The 21,424-nt window shown below is 47.1% G+C and overlaps 2 protein-coding genes across 2 annotated transcripts in view; one reads left to right on the forward strand and one right to left on the reverse strand.

Annotated features, from left to right (window-relative positions):
- Nucleotides 1-4,707: 4,707 nt before the first annotated feature.
- Nucleotides 4,708-7,137, forward strand: LOC109877890 (translocon-associated protein subunit gamma). Its single transcript, XM_020470123.2, has 5 exons — nucleotides 4,708-4,978; nucleotides 5,454-5,580; nucleotides 5,709-5,807; nucleotides 6,281-6,412; nucleotides 6,967-7,137. Exons 1-5 carry the CDS (start codon nucleotides 4,846-4,848, stop codon nucleotides 7,031-7,033), a joined length of 558 nt encoding a protein of 185 aa, XP_020325712.1. The 5' UTR covers nucleotides 4,708-4,845; the 3' UTR covers nucleotides 7,034-7,137.
- Nucleotides 7,138-7,287: 150 nt separating this feature from the next.
- The window catches only part of LOC109877891 (voltage-gated potassium channel subunit beta-1-like), a 195,759-nt gene continuing 181,622 nt past the window's right edge, over nucleotides 7,288-21,424 (reverse strand). Inside the window, exons 4-8 of the mRNA XM_031791448.1 lie at nucleotides 14,389-14,578; nucleotides 13,967-14,061; nucleotides 12,707-12,827; nucleotides 12,261-12,349; nucleotides 7,288-10,061 (exon numbers count right to left, since the gene is read on the reverse strand). Of these exons, the coding sequence (XP_031647308.1) occupies nucleotides 9,972-10,061; nucleotides 12,261-12,349; nucleotides 12,707-12,827; nucleotides 13,967-14,061; nucleotides 14,389-14,578 (585 nt within the window). The 3' untranslated portion in view covers nucleotides 7,288-9,971. The remainder of the gene's footprint in view (nucleotides 10,062-12,260; nucleotides 12,350-12,706; nucleotides 12,828-13,966; nucleotides 14,062-14,388; nucleotides 14,579-21,424) is intronic.

Consider the following 21,424-nt stretch of genomic DNA (forward strand, 5'->3'; position numbering starts at 1 on the left):
TGTCTCACATATGACTTTCATCTGTCTCACCTGTCTCTCACCTGTCTCTCATCTGTCTCTCATATGTCTTTTGTCTGTCTCATCTGTCTCTCATCTGTCTCTCATCTGTCTCTCAACTGTCTCTCATCTGTCTTTCACCTGTCTCTCATCTGTCTCTCACCTGTCTCATCTGTCTCTCATCTGTCTTTTACCTGTCTCTCACCTGTCTCTCATCTGTCTTTCACCTGTCTCTCAGCTGTCTTTCACCTGTCTCTCATCTGTCTTTCATCTGTCTCTCATCTGTCTTTCACCTGTCTCTCACCTGTCTTTCACCTGTCTCTCATCTGTCTTTCACCTGTCTCTCATCTGTCTTTCACCTGTCTCTCATCTAGCTTTCACCTGTCTCTCAACTGTCTCTCATCTGTCTTTCATCTGTCTTCCACCTGTCTCTCACCTGTCTCTCACCTGTCTTTCACCTGTCTTTCACCTGTCTCTCATCTGTCTTTCACCTGTCTCTCATCTGTCTTTCACCTGTCTCTCACCTGTCTTTCACCTGTCTCTCATCTGTCTTTCATCTGTCTCTCATCTGTCTTTCACCTGTCTCTCACCTGTCTTTCACCTGTCTCTCATCTGTCTTTCACCTGTCTCTCATCTGTCTTTCACCTGTCTCTCATCTAGCTTTCACCTGTCTCTCACCTGTCTCTCACCTGTCTTTCATCTGTCTTCCACCTGTCTCTCACCTGTCTTTCACCTGTCTCTCACCTGTCTTTCACCTGTCTCTCATCTGTCTTTCACCTGTCTTTCATCTGTCTCACCTGTCTCTCACCTTTCTCTCATCTGTCTTTCATCTGTCTCTCACCTGTCTCTCACCTGTCTCTCATCTGTCTCTCATCTGTCTCTCACCTGTCTCTCATCTGTCTCTCATCTGTCTCTCATATGTCTTTCATCTGTCTCATCTGTCTCTCACCTGTCTCTCATCTGTCTTTCACCTGTCTCATCTGTCTCTCACCTGTCTCTCATCTGTCTCTCACCTGTCTCTCACCTTTCTCTCATCTGTCTTTCATCTGTCTCTCATCTGTCGTTCATCTTCACTTTCAACTGTCTTTCACCTGTCTCTCATCTGTCTCTCATATGTCTTTCACCTGTCTCATCTGTCTTTCATCTGTCTCTCACCTGTCTCTCATCTGTCTTTCATCTGTCTCTCATCTGTCTTTCACCTGTCTCTCATCTGTCTCTCATCTGTCTCTCATCTGTCTCTCATCTGTCTTTCATCTGTCTCAAATGTCTCTCACCTGTCTCTCACCTGTCTCTCATCTTCACTTTCAACTGTCTTTCACCTGTCTCTCATCTGTCTCTCATATGTCTTTCACCTGTCTCATCTGTCTTTCATCTGTCTCTCACCTGTCTCTCATCTGTCTTTCATCTGTCTCTCATCTGTCTTTCACCTGTCTCTCATCTGTCTCCCATCTGTCTCTCATCTGTCTCTCATCTGTCTCTCATATGTCTTTCATCTGTCTCTCACCTGTCTCACATATGTCTTTCATCTGTCTCACCTGTCTCTCACCTGTCTCTCATCTGTCTCTCATATGTCTTTTGTCTGTCTCATCTGTCTCTCATCTGTCTCTCATCTGTCTCTCAACTGTCTCTCATCTGTCTTTCACCTGTCTCTCATCTGTCTCTCACCTGTCTCATCTGTCTCTCATCTGTCTTTTACCTGTCTCTCACCTGTCTCTCATCTGACTTTCACCTGTCTCTCATCTGTCTTTCACCTGTCTCTCATCTGTCTTTCATCTGTCTCTCATCTGTCTTTCACCTGTCTCTCACCTGTCTTTCACCTGTCTCTCATCTGTCTTTCACCTGTCTCTCATCTGTCTTTCACCTGTCTCTCATCTAGCTTTCACCTGTCTCTCACCTGTCTCTCACCTGTCTTTCATCTCTCTTCCACCTGTCTCTCACCTGTCTTTCACCTGTCTCTCACCTGTCTCTCACCTGTCTTTCACCTGTCTCTCATCTGTCTTTCATCTGTCTCTCATCTGTCTCTCACCTGTCTTTCACCTGTCTCTCATCTTTCTTTCACCTGTCTCTCATCTGTCTTTCACCTGTCTCTCATCTAGCTTTCACCTGTCTCTCACCTGTCTCTCACCTGTCTTTCATCTGTCTTCCACCTGTCTCTCACCTGTCTTTCACCTGTCTCTCACCTGTCTTTCACCTGTCTCTCATCTGTCTTTCACCTGTCTCTCATATGTCTTTCATCTGTCTCACCTGTCTCTCACCTTTCTCTCATCTGTCTTTCATCTGTCTCTCACCTGTCTCTCATCTGTCTCTCATCTGTCTCTCACCTGTCTCTCATCTGTCTCTCATCTGTCTCTCATATGTCTTTCATCTGTCTCATCTGTCTCTCACCTGTCTCTCATCTGTCTTTCACCTGTCTTTCACCTGTCTCTCATCTGTCTTTCATCTGTCTTTCACCTGTCTCATCTGTCTCTCATCTGTCTTTCACCTGTCTCTCATCTGTCTTTCACCTGTCTCTCACCAGTCTCTCATCTGTCTCTCACCTGTCTCTCACCTGTCTTTCATCTGTCTTTCAAATGTCTCTCATCTGTCTTTCACCTGTCTCTCATCTGTCTCATCTGTCTCTCATCTGTCTTTCACCTGCCTCTCATCAGTCTCACCTGTCTCTCACCTGTCTATCATCTGTCTCTCATCTTTCTCATCAGTCTCACCTGCCTCTCATCAGTCTCACCTGTCTATCATCTGTCTCTCATCTGTCTCATCAATCTCACTTGTCTCTCATCTGTCTCATCAATCTCATCTGTCTCTCATCTGTCTTTCACCTGCCTCTCATCAGTCTCACCTGTCTCTCACCTGTCTATCATCTGTCTCTCATCTTTCTCATCAGTCTCACCTGTCTCTCATCAGTCTCACCTGTCTATCATCTGTCTCTCATCTGTCTCATCAATCTCATCTGTCTCTCATCTGTCTCATCAATCTCACCTGTCTCTCATCTGTCTCATCAATCTCACCTGCCTCTCATCAGTCTCACCTGTCTCTCATCTGTCACTCATCTGTCTCTCATCTGCCTCTCATCAATCTCACCTGTCTCTCATCTGTCTCATCAATCTCACCTGTCTCTCATCTGTCACTCATCTGTCTCTCATCTGCCTCTCATCAATCTCATCTGTCTCATCAATCTCACCTGTCTCTCATCTGTCTCATCAATCTCACCTGTCTCTCATCTGTCTCATCAATCTCACCTGTCTCTCATCTGTCTCATCAATCTCACCTGTCTCTCATCTGTCTCATCAATCTCACCTGTCTCTCACCTGTCTCTCATCTGTCTCATCAATCTCACCTGTCTCTCATCTGTCTCATCAATCTCACCTGTCTCTCATCTGTCTCATCAATCTCACCTGTCTCTCATCTGTCTCATCAATCTCACCTGTCTCTCATCTGTCTCATCAATCTCACCTGTCTCTCATCTGTCTCATCAATCTCACCTGTCTCTCACCTGTCTCTCATCTGTCTCATCAATCTCACCTGTCTCTCACCTGTCTCATCAATCTCACCTGTCTCTCACCTGTCTCTCATCTGTCTCATCAATCTCACCTGTCTCTCATCTGTCTCATCAATCTCACCTGTCTCTCATCTGTTTCATCTGTCTCAATACAGCTGTCATGAATATGCACAATAATTAAATATCTTAGAAGGCAGGTTCGTTATAATAAATTGAATCAAAGTTATAATATGTTGACGGGGAATAAGTTACAACACACACACACACACACACACACACACACACACACACACACACACACACACACACACACACACACACACACACACACACACACACACACACACACACACACACACACACACACACACACACACAAAAATCTTCTACTGAAACTTGCTCTTACCCCACCCGTAGACAGTACACAGAAATCCACTCTTACATATCAATATCACATCACTTCTAAGATACTTAGTTTGTGCGCATATTAATCTTGGGACCACAAAATCCTAGTTTTGACAGCATTGCTGAATTAGGAATGATCTTCCCAAAGCTAGAATATACTGAGTATACAAAACATTAAAAACACCTGCTCTTTCCATGACATAGACTGACCAGGTGAATCCAGGTGAAAGCTGGGATCCCTTATTGATGTTACTTGTTAAATCCACTTCAATCAGTGTAGGTGAAGGGGGGGACACAGGTTAAAGAAGGATTAGAACAAGGTTTTCTAGCCTTGAGACATGGATTGTGTATGTGTGCCATTCCGAGGGTGAATGGGCAAGACAAAAGATTCAAGTGCCTTTGAACGGGGTATGGTAGTAGGTGCCAGGCGCAACGGTTTGTGTCAAGAACTGAAACGATTCTGGGTTTTTCATGCTCAACAATTTTCCATGTGTATAAAGAATGGTCCACCACCCAAACGACATCCAGTCAACCATGGGAAGCTTTGGAGTCAACATTGGCCAGCATCCCTGCGGGATGCTTACAACACTTTGTAGAGTCTATACCCTGACGAATTGAGGCTGTTCTGAGGGCTAAAGGTTGGGTGCAACTCAATATTAGGAAGGTTTTCTTAATGTTTTGGCCACTCAGTGTAAGTAGGGTATTTATTCCACTATTTGACCAACGATTTTTATTTTCAACATCCAGAACAGTAGGTGGCAATGTTAAACATTCCCATTTACGACGGCCAAAGCGGATCACCACGGAAGGTAGAAAACCTCGTTCTAAATACAGCTATTTCCGTGTTCGTGCTGACGCGTCGTAGCGTTTCTCAACCCTCTTCAGCGCATATACGTGTCAGTCTTCTTTCACTGTAGAGCAAGAGACGGCTCGGACACTTACGAAGCATGGCACCCAAAGGTAGCAGCAAACAGCAATCCGAGGAAGACCTACTCCTGCAGGACTTCAGCCGAAACCTGTCTGCAAAGTCCACCGCGCTTTTCTACGGAAATGCGCTAATCGTGTCCGCAATTCCAATTTGTAAGTAGCAAGACCAGACCGTTAGCAGCTAATTGTAGCATAGATGCATTGAATGGAAATGCTACTACCGGTAGCTAGCTTTCTACCTAACATACGTGACGTGTAGATGTCTAAGTTAGCTAGCTATCCTGCTATGCCACAGCTGGTTAATATATTGCCCAGTTAGCTACCTACCTAGCTAGCTAGTATATGACATGTGAAGTTAACTTTAACTATTTAGCTAGCTGAGATTGATATTGTGTTCTAACTTGTTAACGTTAGCTAACTAGCTAAGTTATCCCAGCCTTGATTAGCTAACCGGCACGTCATTGTAGGTCGTTTAATAACGTTAGCGAGTCTATTCTGATGAAAGTAGTATTACATACAAGTGCTATGATGAACAGAGTAGGTATTGTTCGTGTGAACTGTTGTGAACTGCAACATATATAAAGAATGGTTTGTGATCTGTTTGTGGTCTCCCCTTGTTGTGGATCAGGGCTGTTCTGGAGAATCTGGCACATGGACCTGGTCCAGTCAGCGGTCCTGTATGGAGTCATGACACTGGTCAGCACCTACCTGGTGGCCTTCGCCTATAAGAATGTCAAGTTTGTCCTCAAACACAAGTACGTTCATCATACAAACATGAACACTCACTTAAAACGATTGCCTCCGCTTTCTGCATTGAGTTTGGCATCAATCTGTAGTAAGTCTGTATTCTAACTTCTAAATGTGTCTTCTCTCTCGACCACAGAGTTGCCCAGAAGCGAGAGGATGCCGTTTCCAAGGAGGTGACCAGGAAACTGTCTGAGGCTGACAATCGCAAGATGTCTCGTAAAGAGAAGGATGAGAGGTCAGTGAGCCAGCTAGTCTGTGATTGGACATTACTCCTCTGAGTGGGTTACTGTGTGATAAGGTACCCGATGAGCTCCAGCTAGCCTGGGTGCCAGTCTGTTTCTAGTCTCTCTTTTTAATATAGCCTGGGTACAAGTCTGTTTCTGCTCTCTTGCCAACTCCTTAAAGAATTTCCATGATCTTGTGTGGTTCAGTTGGTAGAGCATGGCATTTGCAATGTCAGGGTTGTGGGTCTGATTCCCAGTAAAAATGATAATACCGAACAGCGGCCTTAACCATGGAACCCTATTCTCAAAGCACAAACTGATCTGGGGCCAGGCTACCAAACAGCAGCCTTTACCCATGGAACCCTATTCTCAAAGCACAAACTGATCTGGGGCCAGGCTACCAAACAGCAGCCTTTACCCATGGAACCCTATTCTCAGATACATGCATAAATAGTTGATGAACCCTTTTCCTTCCCCATGTTAGGATCCTGTGGAAGAAGAACGAGGTAGCTGACTATGAGGCCACCACCTTCTCTATCTTCTACAACAACACTCTGTTTCTGGTCCTCGTCATCATCGCCTCCTTCTTCCTGCTGAAGAACTTCAACCCTACTGTGTATCCCTTTTTAAGCACATTCAACATCCTCATCAATTTCACTAGAAAGGTGACGTTCCAGTAGGAACTGTCTGCTTTTACTAAAGCTGAAAATAGATGGATAATCCTTAACAATCATTATTAGTAGAGGCTAGACTTACATCCTGGCATTTTCATGACCTTGCATCCTGGCATTTTCATGACCTTTACCCTTTTGTTTTGTCCATTGTCCTGTTGTGCTATAGTACTCGGAGGAGAGACTTCTGTGATTTATTCATTGGCTGTAGTCTGTGGCCTAGTCAATCACTGGTTCAGATCCTGTATTGAATCTCCAGGTTGTCACGGCTACATTCCATTCTGTTTCTGGATCGCTGTTTACCTCTGGCTGAATAATGTCTGAGAAGTGGGGTTGAGTGGAGGAGATGCTGAAATCTGTGTGTGCGTTTGTAGGAGATTGTTAATACTCACCCATGTATGTAGGTAAGCCTGACAGGTGATTCCCTCTCCTTGCCTGCCATTTCTTCCCAGTGTATCCACCTCAGATGTGATTTGTCCTTAACCCATTGGTCCCACAGTAACTACATCCTGTCCATCAGTGCCTCATCTGGCCTCATCGCCCTGCTGTCCACTGGATCCAAGTAAACGAGGAAAGAAATGACCGACTGAGAAGAGGGGTGGCTGGGGTGAAGCTAGGGGAGTTTTTTTTTAATGAATGGGAGGAGAATAAACTAATAATCACAACTTCAGCTGTGAGTTTTCATGATCAGGGTCTGCAGGTCACTCCAGGTCTATCCTGAGTGGTCAGATCAACAACCATTTTGTTTGTGATTAATTGTCAAGCAGCAAATATTCAGACAATTTATTTCCATTTCCAAGAATGAGAAACACCCATAGAATTCATCATTGGCATTATACATTTATTAATGGAAGTGTCATACTAATTGATATAGGGTATGTACAGAGGTCACTGTTCTCATGACAGGATAGGAAATAACATCAATCTGGGTAGAGAGACACTGATGTTTGTCAGTAATATAGTTGGTAAATTCTCTCCTGATAACATTACGTACTGTAGAAAACACTTAATGGCCTGTTAGCTTACATAGTGTAGAACACAGTAGTGTATATTGTCAGTAGAACTGGGGGAGTTCATGTGACATTCCTGGCGGCCTAGTTCTATTTGATCCACTAGCTTCTTGCCCTAGCCCTTTATGTTCAGAGATCACACCGACCTTTCAGAGCTAGGTGATCGGGTCAAGGGAATGGGACCAGACCCATTGCCACACACAGACAACTCAGGAAACCCAAATCTCAAACCCACTCTTAGCTTTTACTCTGTGCGCTTGAGTAGATCTGAGCTATTATAATGTTGTCTATACCTATTCAATACTTTCATTAAATGGATGAGGGTGACGGGGTTAATTTTGGGCTGGGCACCTGTGTTCTGTTAGCAGGGCTCATGTCAAGGCACTCTGCAGGGTGGATCACTGCACACTGAAAAGGCTGGTCCCAATCTGATCACTGGCCACCTTCCAACTGTAGGTATAGGAGAGTCATCAGATTGAAATATAGCTAACGTCTATCATTAACTATTGATCTCTGTTAGTGCTGGATTCAATCCCTATTGGGGAAGAGCTAAAGATGTGAAGGTAAATTCAGATTGCTCCAACATGCAGAGGATACCAGTAAGTGTAAGCAAACCATCACATACAGCAACCATCTGTAAGCGAGAAGGCTGGACGTTATCATGAACTTAACACTAAATATTGATGAACAGGTTAAACAAAATCTGCAGGATAGTGTGACAGGAGGCTGCTGGGGGGAGGAAGGCTTATAATAATGTCTGGAATAGAGTGAAATCAAACCCATGGAGTTCAATACCATTCCAGCCATTACTATGAGCCCCTCCCCCCCCAAAGTAAGGTTAAGTGCCTTGCTCAAGAGCACATCGACAGATGTTTCACCTTGATGGCTTGGGTATTTGAACCAGCATCCTTTCAGTTACTGGCCCGATACTCTATCCACTAGGCTACTTGCTGCCCTAGCGATGTGCCAGCCAGCTCCTGTGGTAGGACTTAACCACTTCCTGTGGTAGGACTTAACCACTTCCTGTGGTAGGACTTAACCACTTCCTGTGGTAGGACTTAGCCAGCTGCCAAGCAAATCAAATCAAAGCAAGCCATCGAAGCAAGTCATTGTTCATTCCTCCCATAATGAGTTATTTATAAAATGTTAAATCCACCTTGTGTCTATTTTAAAGAAAAGAAGCCTAAGCTAAATGGGTAAAACCCAGGAGCGGAGGAGGACTGGTATCAGGCCCAAACGACCATGAATGCATGGTTCTGCTGACAGAGGAGAAACAGTGGAACACTATTTACACAATACTTACAGATTATTTAGAGGATGCTTTATTTGAATCAGCATGAAAGGGGGGCTTGAGGTTGGTTCTGTTTATGTTACAAGGTTTTCCCCATGAAGTTTAATAGATACATCCTTGAAAGACAAAAATTTAAAACACGCAGAAGAAATGTATTTTCACATACTATTATAGAATAAATATATACCTTTATAATTTCTCTCAATACTTCACCTAACTTTCGCATTATCACTGAAACAAGCAATGCCAGCGGGTAACATTGGTCTGGTGGGAGGTCGTGTCACAGAGTTGCTTGTGCTATCACTGATTCACATCAGCAATCAACGATGCAGGTTCAATTCAGAGGCAGGAGTATCCTCTATGGCTGCAAACAGACAGTACCCAGTACAGCACAGGAGACCACCTGTAAGACCAGTCTCTGTTGCCTTTCCTTGATTCCTCGCATCCTCTCTCCTCGCCTCCTCCTCAAAACCAATTGGATGAGAAACCCAAGAGGTCCCTCCCCTCTGATCTTCTCCACCAACGGGTTTTGCGAAAGAGGTGAGGATAGAGGATGCAAGGAGTGTGCGATTGAGATTCTCCCAAGGAAATGCAATTGAGATTTTCCATATCTCTCTCGCAGATAATCTATTGAAGATATTCCATAGCAGTACCTTATACGACCAGAGTGGGACGACAACATGCACAGTCTACCCCTCGCAGACAACAAACCCCTGACACTGAAACTTAATGTCCCAGGGTGCTCTGCTTTGCAAAGGTCAAACAAGTGTCAAATACAGTAGACTGGCTGGAGAGAGGAGTTTGTTTTCAAAATGAATTGTAGAAGAAGCTTACGGTATATTCTAAGTATTAACCCCCTTCTGTGTTGTTTTGTATAATGTGCTTATGAAGAGAAAGTCCAGGCACACCAGAGAGGGGAAGCATGCATCTACATGGTTAATAAACTCAGGAGTCAGAGAATCTACTGATAAGAGTAAGCTGAGCTGAAAGCTGGGCTGAAAGCTGGCCTAGGCAGAGGGTGAGCTTGGTTAGGCTGAACTAAGCTTGGTTACACTGGGCTAAGAAAGCTGGGGCTGAGCAGAGCAGGCCTGAACTAGGCTGGGATTAGACTGAGCTGAAACCCCATGGAGGCTGAGCCCAGATGGTTGGTGGAACTGGATCCACAGTGGTTGTACAGTAGTGGTTCTGCTTCCTCCTGGGTGTCTAGGAGCGATACTCCTTCTTACTGTACGGCTTGTTCCCCAGTATGTGATCGATGTCCGACACCACATGAGACGTCATTTTTGGAAGGAACTGTGGAAAACAGCAGAACGTGTGTGAGTGTACGTGTGTTTCCCGACATCATCAGGACCATAATATCCTGACAAAGTAGGAAAACAAGACATTGTTTGAAAAGTCAGGACTTTTCCCATGTCCTGAATGAGTTAAAATGAGAAAAATGAGTTATAGATCTTTTATTCTCAAGTCTCAAGATCTACAGTCTAAGAAGCTGTAGATCTGTTCTATGTCTGATATTTCTGTGCTTCCCGTTCTTAAGCACTATACCCTCTTGAGAAAACAAAAAAATCACCAAAACATATATTATACTGTCTACCAGACGAGTGATCCTCAAACTTGTCACACCCCTGCAGTCAGGTCTTTGGCATAGGAGAGAGGGGCTGTTAGTGTACTATTCTAGCCTATTCACTCTATTGTTGGCAGTGCTTGTCTACTCAACAGTATAACTGTAGGTGCTCACATACAGAAATACCCGACCTAAACTGTCTACAAGTCAAGCACACCCTCAAACTTTTCACATCTTTGCTAACAGCCCATCTCAATGGCCTATTATTGACTCTGAGTGTAACGAAACACATACCAGTCTACTGTACCCTTTTTGTTTACAGATGGACATTTATTGTATGGTTCCACATCCTCATGATCAGTCATCATGTCTTTCCAGGAAGACTTACAGCACAAACACATTTTCTGGGCTGTAATGTTCCTATCTAAAATAACATCAACATATGTTTCGTCATCTTCTTGGAAATAGGAATCAGAAGTATCCATGGTAGCTAATTATTTAGCAGCCTCGGATAGACAGAGCGTGGTAACAGAGTTCCTGTGAACCTGTAAACTAATACCGCCAGCATTTTGAAAAGCCTGCCTTCGAGGGTGGGAACAAGGAAGTATGACTCCCATCAGGCTGTAGTCTTTACAAAGCCAGGGAAAATGAGTCAACCTAGATACTCTGCAATGTCGTGGCAGACAGAAACATCATTGAGACAAAGCCAGTGGCTCTATTGAGCAGGACAGCCATATCAACTCGTGCAGTCAGCGAAACACACGATAATTGCAACAAAACATGACTCCGTTCATTCTTAGATTAGACAACAGGCTCAATCAACCAATGATGTCATTGGTTGAATTCTCCCGGTGTGAAAATGAATTCTCTGAAAACACCCTAACCTTATAATGGAAAAACAGTGAAGTTTCCCTTTAAGGTCAGGGTTAGGTTTAGGAGTTAGGGTTAGATTTAAGGTCAGGGTTAGGTTTAAGGTCAGGGTTAGATTTAGGTCAGGGTTAGATTTAAGGTTAGGTTTAGAGTTAGGTCAGTGTTAGATTTAAGGTCAGGGTTAGGTTTAGGAGTCAGGGTTAGATTTAAGGTCAGGGTTAGATTTAGGTCAGGGTTAGATTTAAGGTCAGGGTTAGGTTTAGGAGTCAGGGTTAGATTTAAGGTCAGGGTTAGATTTAGGTCAGGGTTAGATTTAAGGTCAGGGTTAGATTTAAGGTCAGGGTTAGATTTAAGGTCAGGGTTAGATTTATGGTCAGGGTTAGATTTATGGTCAGGGTTAGAGTTAGGTCAAGGTTAGATTTAAGGTTAGGGTTAGAGTTAGGTTAAGGTTAGATTTAAGGTCAGTGTTAGATTTAAGGTTAGGTTTAGAGTTAGGTCAGGGTTAGATTTAAGGTCAGGGTTAGATTTAAGGTTAGGGTTAGATTTAAGGTTAGGGTTAGATTTAAGGTTAGGGTTAGATTTAAGGTTAGGGTTAGATTTAAGGTTAGGGTTAGATTTAAGGTTAGGGTTAGATTTAAGGTTAGGGTTAGATTTAAGGTTAGGGTTAGATTTAAGGTATTTTACGCTGCTGCTACTCTCTGTTTATTATCTATGCATAGTCACTTTAACTCTACCTACATGTACATGTTACCTCAATTACCTCGACTAACCTGTGCCCCGCACATTGACTCTGTACCGGTACCCCCTGTATATTGCCTCACTATTGTTATTTTACTGCTGCTCTTAAATTATATATATTTTTTCGTAAAACTGCATTGTTGGTTAAGGTAAGCATTTCACTGTAAGGTCTACTACACCTGTTCATAATAATGTCTGGAACGGAGCAAATGGAATGGCATCAAACACATGGAAACCATGGAAACCATGTGTTTGATATATTTGATACCATTCCAATGATTCCACTCCAGGCATTACCACCAACCTCCTGTGATGTTTACCTGTATGGAACCCAGGTTCTCTGTTAGCTGCTCTGGACTGGAGGATCCCAGGAGGACTGAACTCACCCCTTCGTTCCTCAAACACCAGGCTAGGGAAGAAGAGAAGGAAAGAGTACAGAAAGGAGAGAGCGGGGGGGGGGGGGGGGGGGGCATTTATGGGTTGTTTAATCTAGTGTGACAATAATGGCATTCCTCATTTGGTATTTTATTAGGATCCCCATTAACTGTTGTAAAAGAAGCAGCTACTCTTCCTGGGGTCCAGACAAAACATGAAACATAATACAGAACATCAATAGACAAGAGCAGCTCAAGTACAGAACTACATACATTTACATGGGAATGGGAATGTACTGCTGACATCCACTTGGTGGCGCTCTAACATCATTAATACTGAAACAACGTAGTGTGCATGTGTGTGATTGCACGTCCATGCTCCTCTCTCTCACCCACGGCCAGCTGTGGGAGAGTACAGCCCAGCTTCTCAGCGATGTGTCCCAGCTCCTTCAGCTTCGCCTGCTGTTTCCTCCCATCCTCACTCACTATCTTCTCCTTTAACCACTGATACGACTGCAGAGAGAGAAAGAGAGAGAGACAGAGTAGAAGAGGGAAAGAGAGGAGAGGGCGAGTTAGAGAGAGAGAAAGAGGGAGGGAGGGAGAGACAGAGAAGAAGAAGGAAAGAGAGGAGAGTTAGAGAGAGAGGGGGAGAGAGAGGAGAGGGAGAGACAGAGAAGAAGAGGGAAAGAGAGGAGGGGGAGAGTTAGAGAGAGAAAGAGGGAGGGAGGGAGGGAGGGAGGGAGAGACAGAAGAAGAAGGAAAGAGAGGAGAGGGAGAGTTAGAGAGAGAGGGGGAGAGAGAGGAGAGGGAGAGACAGAAGAAGAGGGAAAGAGAGGAGGGGGAGAGTTAGAGAGAGAGAAAGAGGGAGGGAGATAGGGAAAGAGAGAGAGAGAGAGGAAGGGAGAGAGAGAGGGAAAGAGGGAGGGAGGGAGGGAGAAAGAGAGGGAGGGAGAGAGAGAGGGAGGGAAGGAGGGAGAGAGAATGAGGGAGGTAGAGAAAGAGGGGATGTAAAATGTGAGAAAGGAGAGAGGGAGATGAGAAGAGGAACAGAGAGGAAGATTTCCACCATATTGGCTTCCAGTTCCAGCAGATAGATCAGTGGCAGATAGATCAGTGGCAGATAGATCAGTGGCAGATACTGTAGATCAGTGGCAGATAGATCAGTGGCAGATACTGTAGATCAGTGGCAGATAGATCAGTGGCAGATAGATCAGTGGCAGATAGATCAGTGGCAGATAGATCAGTGGCAGATAGATCAGTGACATATACTGTAGATCAGTGGCAGATAGATCAGTGGCAGATAGATCAGTGGCAGATAGATCAGTGGCAGATAGATCAGTGGCAGATACTGTAGATCAGTGACAGATACTGTAGATCAGTGGCAGATAGATCAGTGGCAGATACTGTAGATCAGTGGCAGATAGATCAGTGGATGACACTGGATCCGACAGGTCGCTCAAGATCCAAGGCTAAATTTGACGTACGTCCAGGTACCCAGGATGTTGGGCGATGACTTAACAAAACATCCACCAAGGGTAACGTTGAGCGCCATTACCATCAAGTAGGCTTGCGGTTTGCTAAGGCGCTGTGGACGGTTGTTCAATCCCAGTGCTAGAGACCGTGAGAGCTTGTTGAGTGGATACAGAGTTTACCTTCATGGATGCCCTGGAGGTTTCTGGGATGCCGTTCTGGTACTTCCCCGTGATGATGCCACAGGCCAGCGGAGACCACGTCATCGCCCCGACACCTGTCACCATGGACACCAGAGGGAATGTGGGAACAGAGAGGGAGTGAGTGAGTGACAGATAACTGTGAGATCTCTAACACAGTCAGTCAGACACCAAACAGACGCTCAGGAAATCTGCAGTCTGAACCAAAGCAGATGTTAGGGGAGTGTTCTCAGGAGAACGTTAATCATATCACTTGATCACAATAATTGACAATCACGTAAGGGTTGATTATGGATGTATCCACTGATTATCTACTGGTTGTGTGCGTGTGCGTATGTGTGTGTGTGTGAACCGCCCAGCAGATGAGGGAAGGGGCGTGGCCAGCCTGGATGATTGACACATGCCTATCTTGTGGTAGAGTTCTGGAAGCTGGACCTCCACCTTCTCCCTCTGGAAGAGATGGTACTCAGCCTGCTCACACACCGGAGGGATCAGGTTAAACTGTCTGGCCACAGAGTACGCCTCCTGGAGAGAGAGGGAGAGAGAGAGAGGGAGGGGGATCAGGTTAAACTGTCTGGTCACAGAGTACGCCTCCTAGAGAGAGAGGGAGAGAGAGAGGGAGGGGATCAGGTTGAACTGTCTGGTCACAGAGTACGCCTCCTAGAGAGAGAGGGAGAGAGAGAGAGGGAGGGGGATCAGGTTAAACTGTCTGCCCACAGAGTACGCCTCCTAGAGAGAGAGGGAGAGAGAGAGAGGGGGGGATCAGGTTAAACTGTCTGGCCACAGAGTACGCCTCCTAGAGAGAGAGGGAGAGAGAGAGGGGAGGGGGATCAGGTTAAACTGTCTGGCCACAGAGTACGCCTCCTAGAGAGCGAGGGAGAGAGAGAAAGGGAGGGGGATCAGGTTGAACTGTCTGGCCACAGAGTACGCCTCCTAGAGAGAGGGAGAGAGAGAGGGGTGGGATCAGGTTGAACTGTCTGGCCACAGAGTACGCTTCCTAGAGAGAGAGGGAGATAGAGAGGGAGGGGGATCAGGTTAAACTGTCTGGCCACAGAGTACGCCTCCTAGAGAGAGAGGGAGAGAGAGAGGGGTGGGATCAGGTTAAACTGTCTGGCCACAGAGTACGCCTCCTAGAGAGAGAGGGAGAGAGAGAGGGGTGGGATCAGGTTAAACTGTCTGGTCACAGAGTACGCCTCCTAGAGAGAGAGGGAGAGAGAGGAGGGGGATCAGGGGAAGAGAAAGAGAGAGGGGGAGGGGGGGAAGGAGCAGGGGAAGAGAAAGAGAGGGGGAGGAATAGAGAGAGCAAGAGAGAGGGGAGGGGGGAAGAGAAAGAGAGAGGGGGGAGGGATAGAGAGAGCAAGAGAGAGGGGGAGGGGGGAAGAGAAAGAGAGAGGGGGAGGGATAGAGAGAGCAAGAGAGAGGGGAGGATGGAGAGGCAGGTGAGAGGGAGTGAATGTGGGAGAGAGATGGGGAGTGGGATACTAATCAGAATTCACAATGCTATATGCAAACCTTAAGAACATTAAACACATTGATATACTGAATGCAGCTCATTTAGTGGAGTCTATATTCCACACACTGACTCACCTGCCTCTCATATCTATGTTTCCATATGTATGTTTACAAAGAACTCATTGCCTTCTTAAACATTGGCATAACCATATTTAGCTGCTACATGCAGCTGTGTCACACGCCCGGAAACCTTGTGTGTACCCCTGCATTATAGATACGATCTAAATTATAGTGCTTTCATCTGAGCTGCTACGCTCCAAAACAATCTTTACAAATTCACCCTAATCACAATCAACACCGCACCATGTGCAGCGCTTAACACAGACTGAGGGAGGACGAGAGGAAAAGGAAGAGGTTGTTGACTATAGGAAATCCTGAGAATGCTTTAGCAATCAGTCATTATCAGGCTTCAGAAAATGTAGTTACACACCACCTCCCCCGATCCTCCCCTTTCTCCTCCAAATCAGCCAGGACATAAACAGGCCTCTATCTCTCCCCTATCTCTCTCTCTCTCTCTCTCTCTCTCTCTCTCTCTCTCTCTCTCTCTCTCTCTCTCTCTCCTATCTCTCCAATATCTCTCGCTCTCTCTATCTCTCCCCTATCTCTCCCCTATCTCTCCTCTCTCTCTCTCTCTCTCTCTCTCTCTCTCTCTCTCCCCTATCTCTCCCCTATCTCTCGCTCTCTATCTCTCCCCTATCTCTCTCTCTCTCTCTCTCCATGTTTGTGTAGACTGTATGTTTGACCCCCTTGGTGTAGACTGTATGTTTGACCCCCTTGGTAGAGACTGTATGTTTGACCCCCTTGGTATAGACTGTATGTTTGACCCCCTTGGTATATACTGTATGTTTGACCCCCTTGGTATATACTGTATGTTTGACCCCCTTGGTATAGACAGATGACTTCCTTTGAGGGCTCACAAACACAATGAAAGTTCATGAAAAACTGTCTGAGACCAAGGTGCAGACGGTCTGGGAACTGTCACATCTGTTGTAAGGAGGAGACCAAGGTGCAGACGGTCTGGGAACTGTCACATCCGTTGTGAGGAGACCAAGATGCAGATGGTCTGGGAACTGTCACATCCGTTGTAAGGAGACCAAGATGCAGACGGTCTGGGAACTGTCACATCCGTTGTGAGGAGACCAAGGTGCAGACGGTCTGGGAACTGTCACATCCGTTGTGAGGAGACCAAAGTGCAGACGGTCTGGGAACTGTCACATCCGTTGTGAGGAGACCAAAGTGCAGACGGTCTGGGAACTGTCACATCCGTTGTGAGGAGACCAAGATGCAGACGGTCTGGGAACTGTCACATCCGTTGTGAGGAGACCAAGATGCAGACGGTCTGGGAACTGTCACATCCTTTGTGAGGAGGAGACCAAGGTGTAGACGGTCTGGGAACTGTCACATCCGTTGTAAGGAGACCAAGGTGCAGACGGTCTGGGAACTGTCACATCCGTTGTGAGGAGGAGACCAAGGTGTAGACGGTCTGGGAACTGTCACATCCGTTGTGAGGAGACCAAGTGCAGACGGTCTGGGAACTGTCACATCCGTTGTGAGGAGACCAATGTGCAGACGGTCTGGGAACTGTCACATCCGTTGTGAGGAGACAAAAGTGCAGACGGTCTGGGAACTGTCACATCCGTTGTAAGGAGACCAAGGTGCAGACGGTCTGGGAACTGTCACATCCGTTGTGAGGAGACCAAAGTGCAGACGGTCTGGGAACTGTCACATCCGTTGTGAGGAGACCAAAGTGCAGACGGTCTGGGAACTGTCACATCCGTTGTAAGGAGACCAAGGTGCAGACGGTCTGGGAACTGTCACATCCGTTGTGAGGAGACCAAAGTGCAGACGGTCCTGGGAACTGTCACATCCGTTGTGAGGAGACCAAAGTGCAGACGGTCTGGGAACTGTCACATCCGTTGTAAGGAGACCAAGGTGCAGACGGTCTGGGAACTGTCACATCCGTTGTGAGGAGGAGACCAAGGTGTAGACGGTCTGGGAACTGTCACATCCGTTGTGAGGAGACCAAAGTGCAGACGGTCTGGGAACTGTCACATCCGTTGTGAGGAGACCAATGTGCAGACGGTCTGGGAACTGTCACATCCGTTGTGAGGAGACCAAGGTGCAGACGGTCTGGGAACTGTCACATCCGTTGTGAGGAGACCAAAGTGCAGACGGTCTGGGAACTGTCACATCCGTTGTGAGGAGACCAAAGTGCAGACGGTCTGGGAACTGTCACATCCGTTGTGAGGAGACCAAAGTGCAGACAGTCTGGGAACTGTCACATCCGTTGTAAGGAGACCAAGGTGCAGACGGTCTGGGAACTGTCACATCCGTTGTGAGGAGGAGACCAAGGTGTAGACGGTCTGGGAACTGTCACATCCGTTGTGAGGAGACCAAAGTGCAGACGGTCTGGGAACTGTCACATCCGTTGTGAGGAGACCAATGTGCAGACGGTCTGGGAACTGTCACATCCGTTGTGAGGAGACCAAGGTGCAGACGGTCTGGGAACTGTCACATCCGTTGTGAGGAGACCAAAGTGCAGACGGTCTGGGAACTGTCACATCCGTTGTGAGGAGACCAAAGTGCAGACGGTCTGGGAACTGTCACATCCGTTGTGAGGAGACCAAAGTGCAGACAGTCTGGGAACTGTCACATCCGTTGTGAGGAGACCAAAGTGCAGACGGTCTGGGAACTGTCACATCCGTTGCAAGGAGACCAAGGTGCAGACGGTCTGGGAACTGTCACATCCGTTGTGAGGAGACCAAAGTGCAGACGGTCTGGGAACTGTCACATCCGTTGTGAGGAGACCAAGATGCAGACGGTCTGGGAACTGTCACATCCGTTGTGAGGAGACCAAAGTGCAGACGGTCTGGGAACTGTCACATCCGTTGTGAGGAGACCAAAGTGCAGACGGTCTGGGAACTGTCACATCCGTTGTGAGGAGACCAAGGTGCAGACGGTCTGGGAACTGTCACATCCGTTTTGAGGAGACCAAGATGCAGACGGTCTGGGAACTGTCACATCCGTTGTAAGGAGGAGACCAAAGTGCAGACGGTCTGGGAACTGTCACATCCGTTGTGAGGAGACCAAGATGCAGACGGTCTGGGAACTGTCACATCCGTTGTGAGGAGACCAAGATGCAGACGGTCTGGGAACTGTCACATCCATTGTAAGGAGGAGACCAAGATGCAGACGGTCTGGGAACTGTCACATCCATTGTAAGGAGGAGACCAAAGTGCAGACGGTCTGGGAACTGTCACATCCGTTGTGAGGAGACCAAAGTGCAGACGGTCTGGGAACTGTCACATCCGTTGTGAGGAGACCAAAGTGCAGACAGTCTGGGAACTGTCACATCCGTTGTGAGGAGACCAAAGTGCAGACGGTCTGGGAACTGTCACATCCGTTGTGAGGAGACCAATGTGCAGACGGTCTGGGAACTGTCACATCCGTTGTGAGGAGACCAAGGTGCAGACGGTCTGGGAACTGTCACATCCGTTGTGAGGAGACCAAAGTGCAGACGGTCTGGGAACTGTCACATCCGTTGTGAGGAGACCAAAGTGCAGACGGTCTGGGAACTGTCACATCCGTTGTGAGGAGACCAAAGTGCAGACAGTCTGGGAACTGTCACATCCGTTGTGAGGAGACCAAAGTGCAGACGGTCTGGGAACTGTCACATCCGTTGTAAGGAGACCAAGGTGCAGACGGTCTGGGAACTGTCACATCCGTTGTGAGGAGACCAAAGTGCAGACGGTCTGGGAACTGTCACATCCGTTGTGAGGAGACCAAGATGCAGACGGTCTGGGAACTGTCACATCCGTTGTGAGGAGACCAAGATGCAGACGGTCTGGGAACTGTCACATCCGTTGTGAGGAGGAGACCAAGGTGTAGACGGTCTGGGAACTGTCACATCCGTTGTAAGGAGACCAAGGTGCAGACGGTCTGGGAACTGTCACATCCGTTGTGAGGAGGAGACCAAGGTGTAGACGGTCTGGGAACTGTCACATCCGTTGTGAGGAGACCAAAGTGCAGACGGTCTGGGAACTGTCACATCCGTTGTGAGGAGACCAAAGTGCAGACGGTCTGGGAACTGTCACATCCGTTGTGAGGAGACCAAGGTGCAGACGGTCTGGGAACTGTCACATCCGTTTTGAGGAGACCAAGATGCAGACGGTCTGGGAACTGTCACATCCGTTGTAAGGAGGAGACCAAAGTGCAGACGGTCTGGGAACTGTCACATCCGTTGTGAGGAGACCAAGATGCAGACGGTCTGGGAACTGTCACATCCGTTGTGAGGAGACCAAGATGCAGACGGTCTGGGAACTGTCACATCCATTGTAAGGAGGAGACCAAGATGCAGACGGTCTGGGAACTGTCACATCCATTGTAAGGAGGAGACCAAAGTGCAGACGGTCTGGGAACTGTCACATCCGTTGTGAGGAGACCAAAGTGCAGACGGTCTGGGAACTGTCACATCCGTTGTGAGGAGACCAAAGTGCAGACGGTCTGGGAACTGTCACATCCGTTGTGAGGAGACCAAAGTGCAGACGGTCTGGGAACTGTCACATCCATTGTAAGGAGACCAAGGTGCAGACGGTCTGGGAACTGTCACATCCGTTGTGAGGAGACCAAAGTGCAGACGGTCTGGGAACTGTCACATCCGTTGTGAGGAGACCAAGATGCAGACGGTCTGGGAACTGTCACATCCGTTGTGAGGAGACCAAGATGCAGACGGTCTGGGAACTGTCACATCCGTTGTGAGGAGGAGACCAAGGTGTAGACGGTCTGGGAACTGTCACATCCGTTGTAAGGAGACCAAGGTGCAGACGGTCTGGGAACTGTCACATCCGTTGTGAGGAGGAGACCAAGGTGTAGACGGTCTGGGAACTGTCACATCCGTTGTGAGGAGACCAAAGTGCAGACGGTCTGGGAACTGTCACATCCGTTGTGAGGAGACCAAAGTGCAGACGGTCTGGGAACTGTCACATCCGTTGTGAGGAGACCAAGGTGCAGACGGTCTGGGAACTGTCACATCCGTTTTGAGGAGACCAAGATGCAGACGGTCTGGGAACTGTCACATCCGTTGTAAGGAGGAGACCAAAGTGCAGACGGTCTGGGAACTGTCACATCCGTTGTGAGGAGACCAAGATGCAGACGGTCTGGGAACTGTCACATCCGTTGTGAGGAGACCAAGATGCAGACGGTCTGGGAACTGTCACATCCATTGTAAGGAGGAGACCAAGATGCAGACGGTCTGGGAACTGTCACATCCATTGTAAGGAGGAGACCAAGGTGCAGACGGTCTGGGAACTGTCACATCCGTTGTGAGGAGACCAAGATGCAGACGGTCTGGGAACTGTCACATCCGTTGTAAGGAGGAGACCAAGGTGCAGACGGTCTGGGAACTGTCACATCCATTGTAAGGAGGAGACCAAGGTGCAGACGGTCTGGGAACTGTCACATCCATTGTAAGGAGGAGACCAAGGTGCAGCGTGGTATACGTACATTCTTCTTTAATAAAGAACAAAATACTGAACAAACAAAATGACAAAACGATATGTGACGCTAATTTGGATCGTGCAGACAGGCAACTAAACGTAGAACAAGAACCCACAAATACCCAAGGGAAATGGCTACCTAAATATGGTCCCCAATCAGAGACAACGATAAACAGCCGCCTCTGATTGGGAACCATATCAGGCCACCATAGTCATACCTATACCTAGACCTACAAAACCCCTAGACACACAAAAACCCTAGACAATACAAAACTAGCATACCCACCCTCGTCACACCCTGACCTAACCAAAACATAATGAAAACAGAGCGTGACAGGGAACGTTCCATGTAGACTTGCTGTATGAGCATGATTTGTAATGAGAGTTTTCCACAGGTTGAGTGAAGGTTGTGTGAGGGTTGTAGAGATGTTTT

Source organism: Oncorhynchus kisutch, linkage group LG15, assembly GCF_002021735.2.
Source record: "Oncorhynchus kisutch isolate 150728-3 linkage group LG15, Okis_V2, whole genome shotgun sequence".
Classification (NCBI taxonomy): Eukaryota; Metazoa; Chordata; class Actinopteri; order Salmoniformes; family Salmonidae; genus Oncorhynchus; species Oncorhynchus kisutch.

Bases quoted from the DNA above. Each gene is read 5' to 3' on its own strand.
- LOC109877890 (XM_020470123.2), top strand. From the start codon at position 4,846: ATGGCACCCAAAGGTAGCAGCAAACAGCAATCCGAGGAAGACCTACTC. The intron at 5,581-5,708 runs GTACGTTCATCA...TCTCGACCACAG, and splicing joins AAGTTTGTCCTCAAACACAA to AGTTGCCCAGAAGCGAGAGG. The intron at 6,413-6,966 runs GTATCCCTTTTT...TTGGTCCCACAG, and splicing joins AAGAACTTCAACCCTACTGT to TAACTACATCCTGTCCATCA.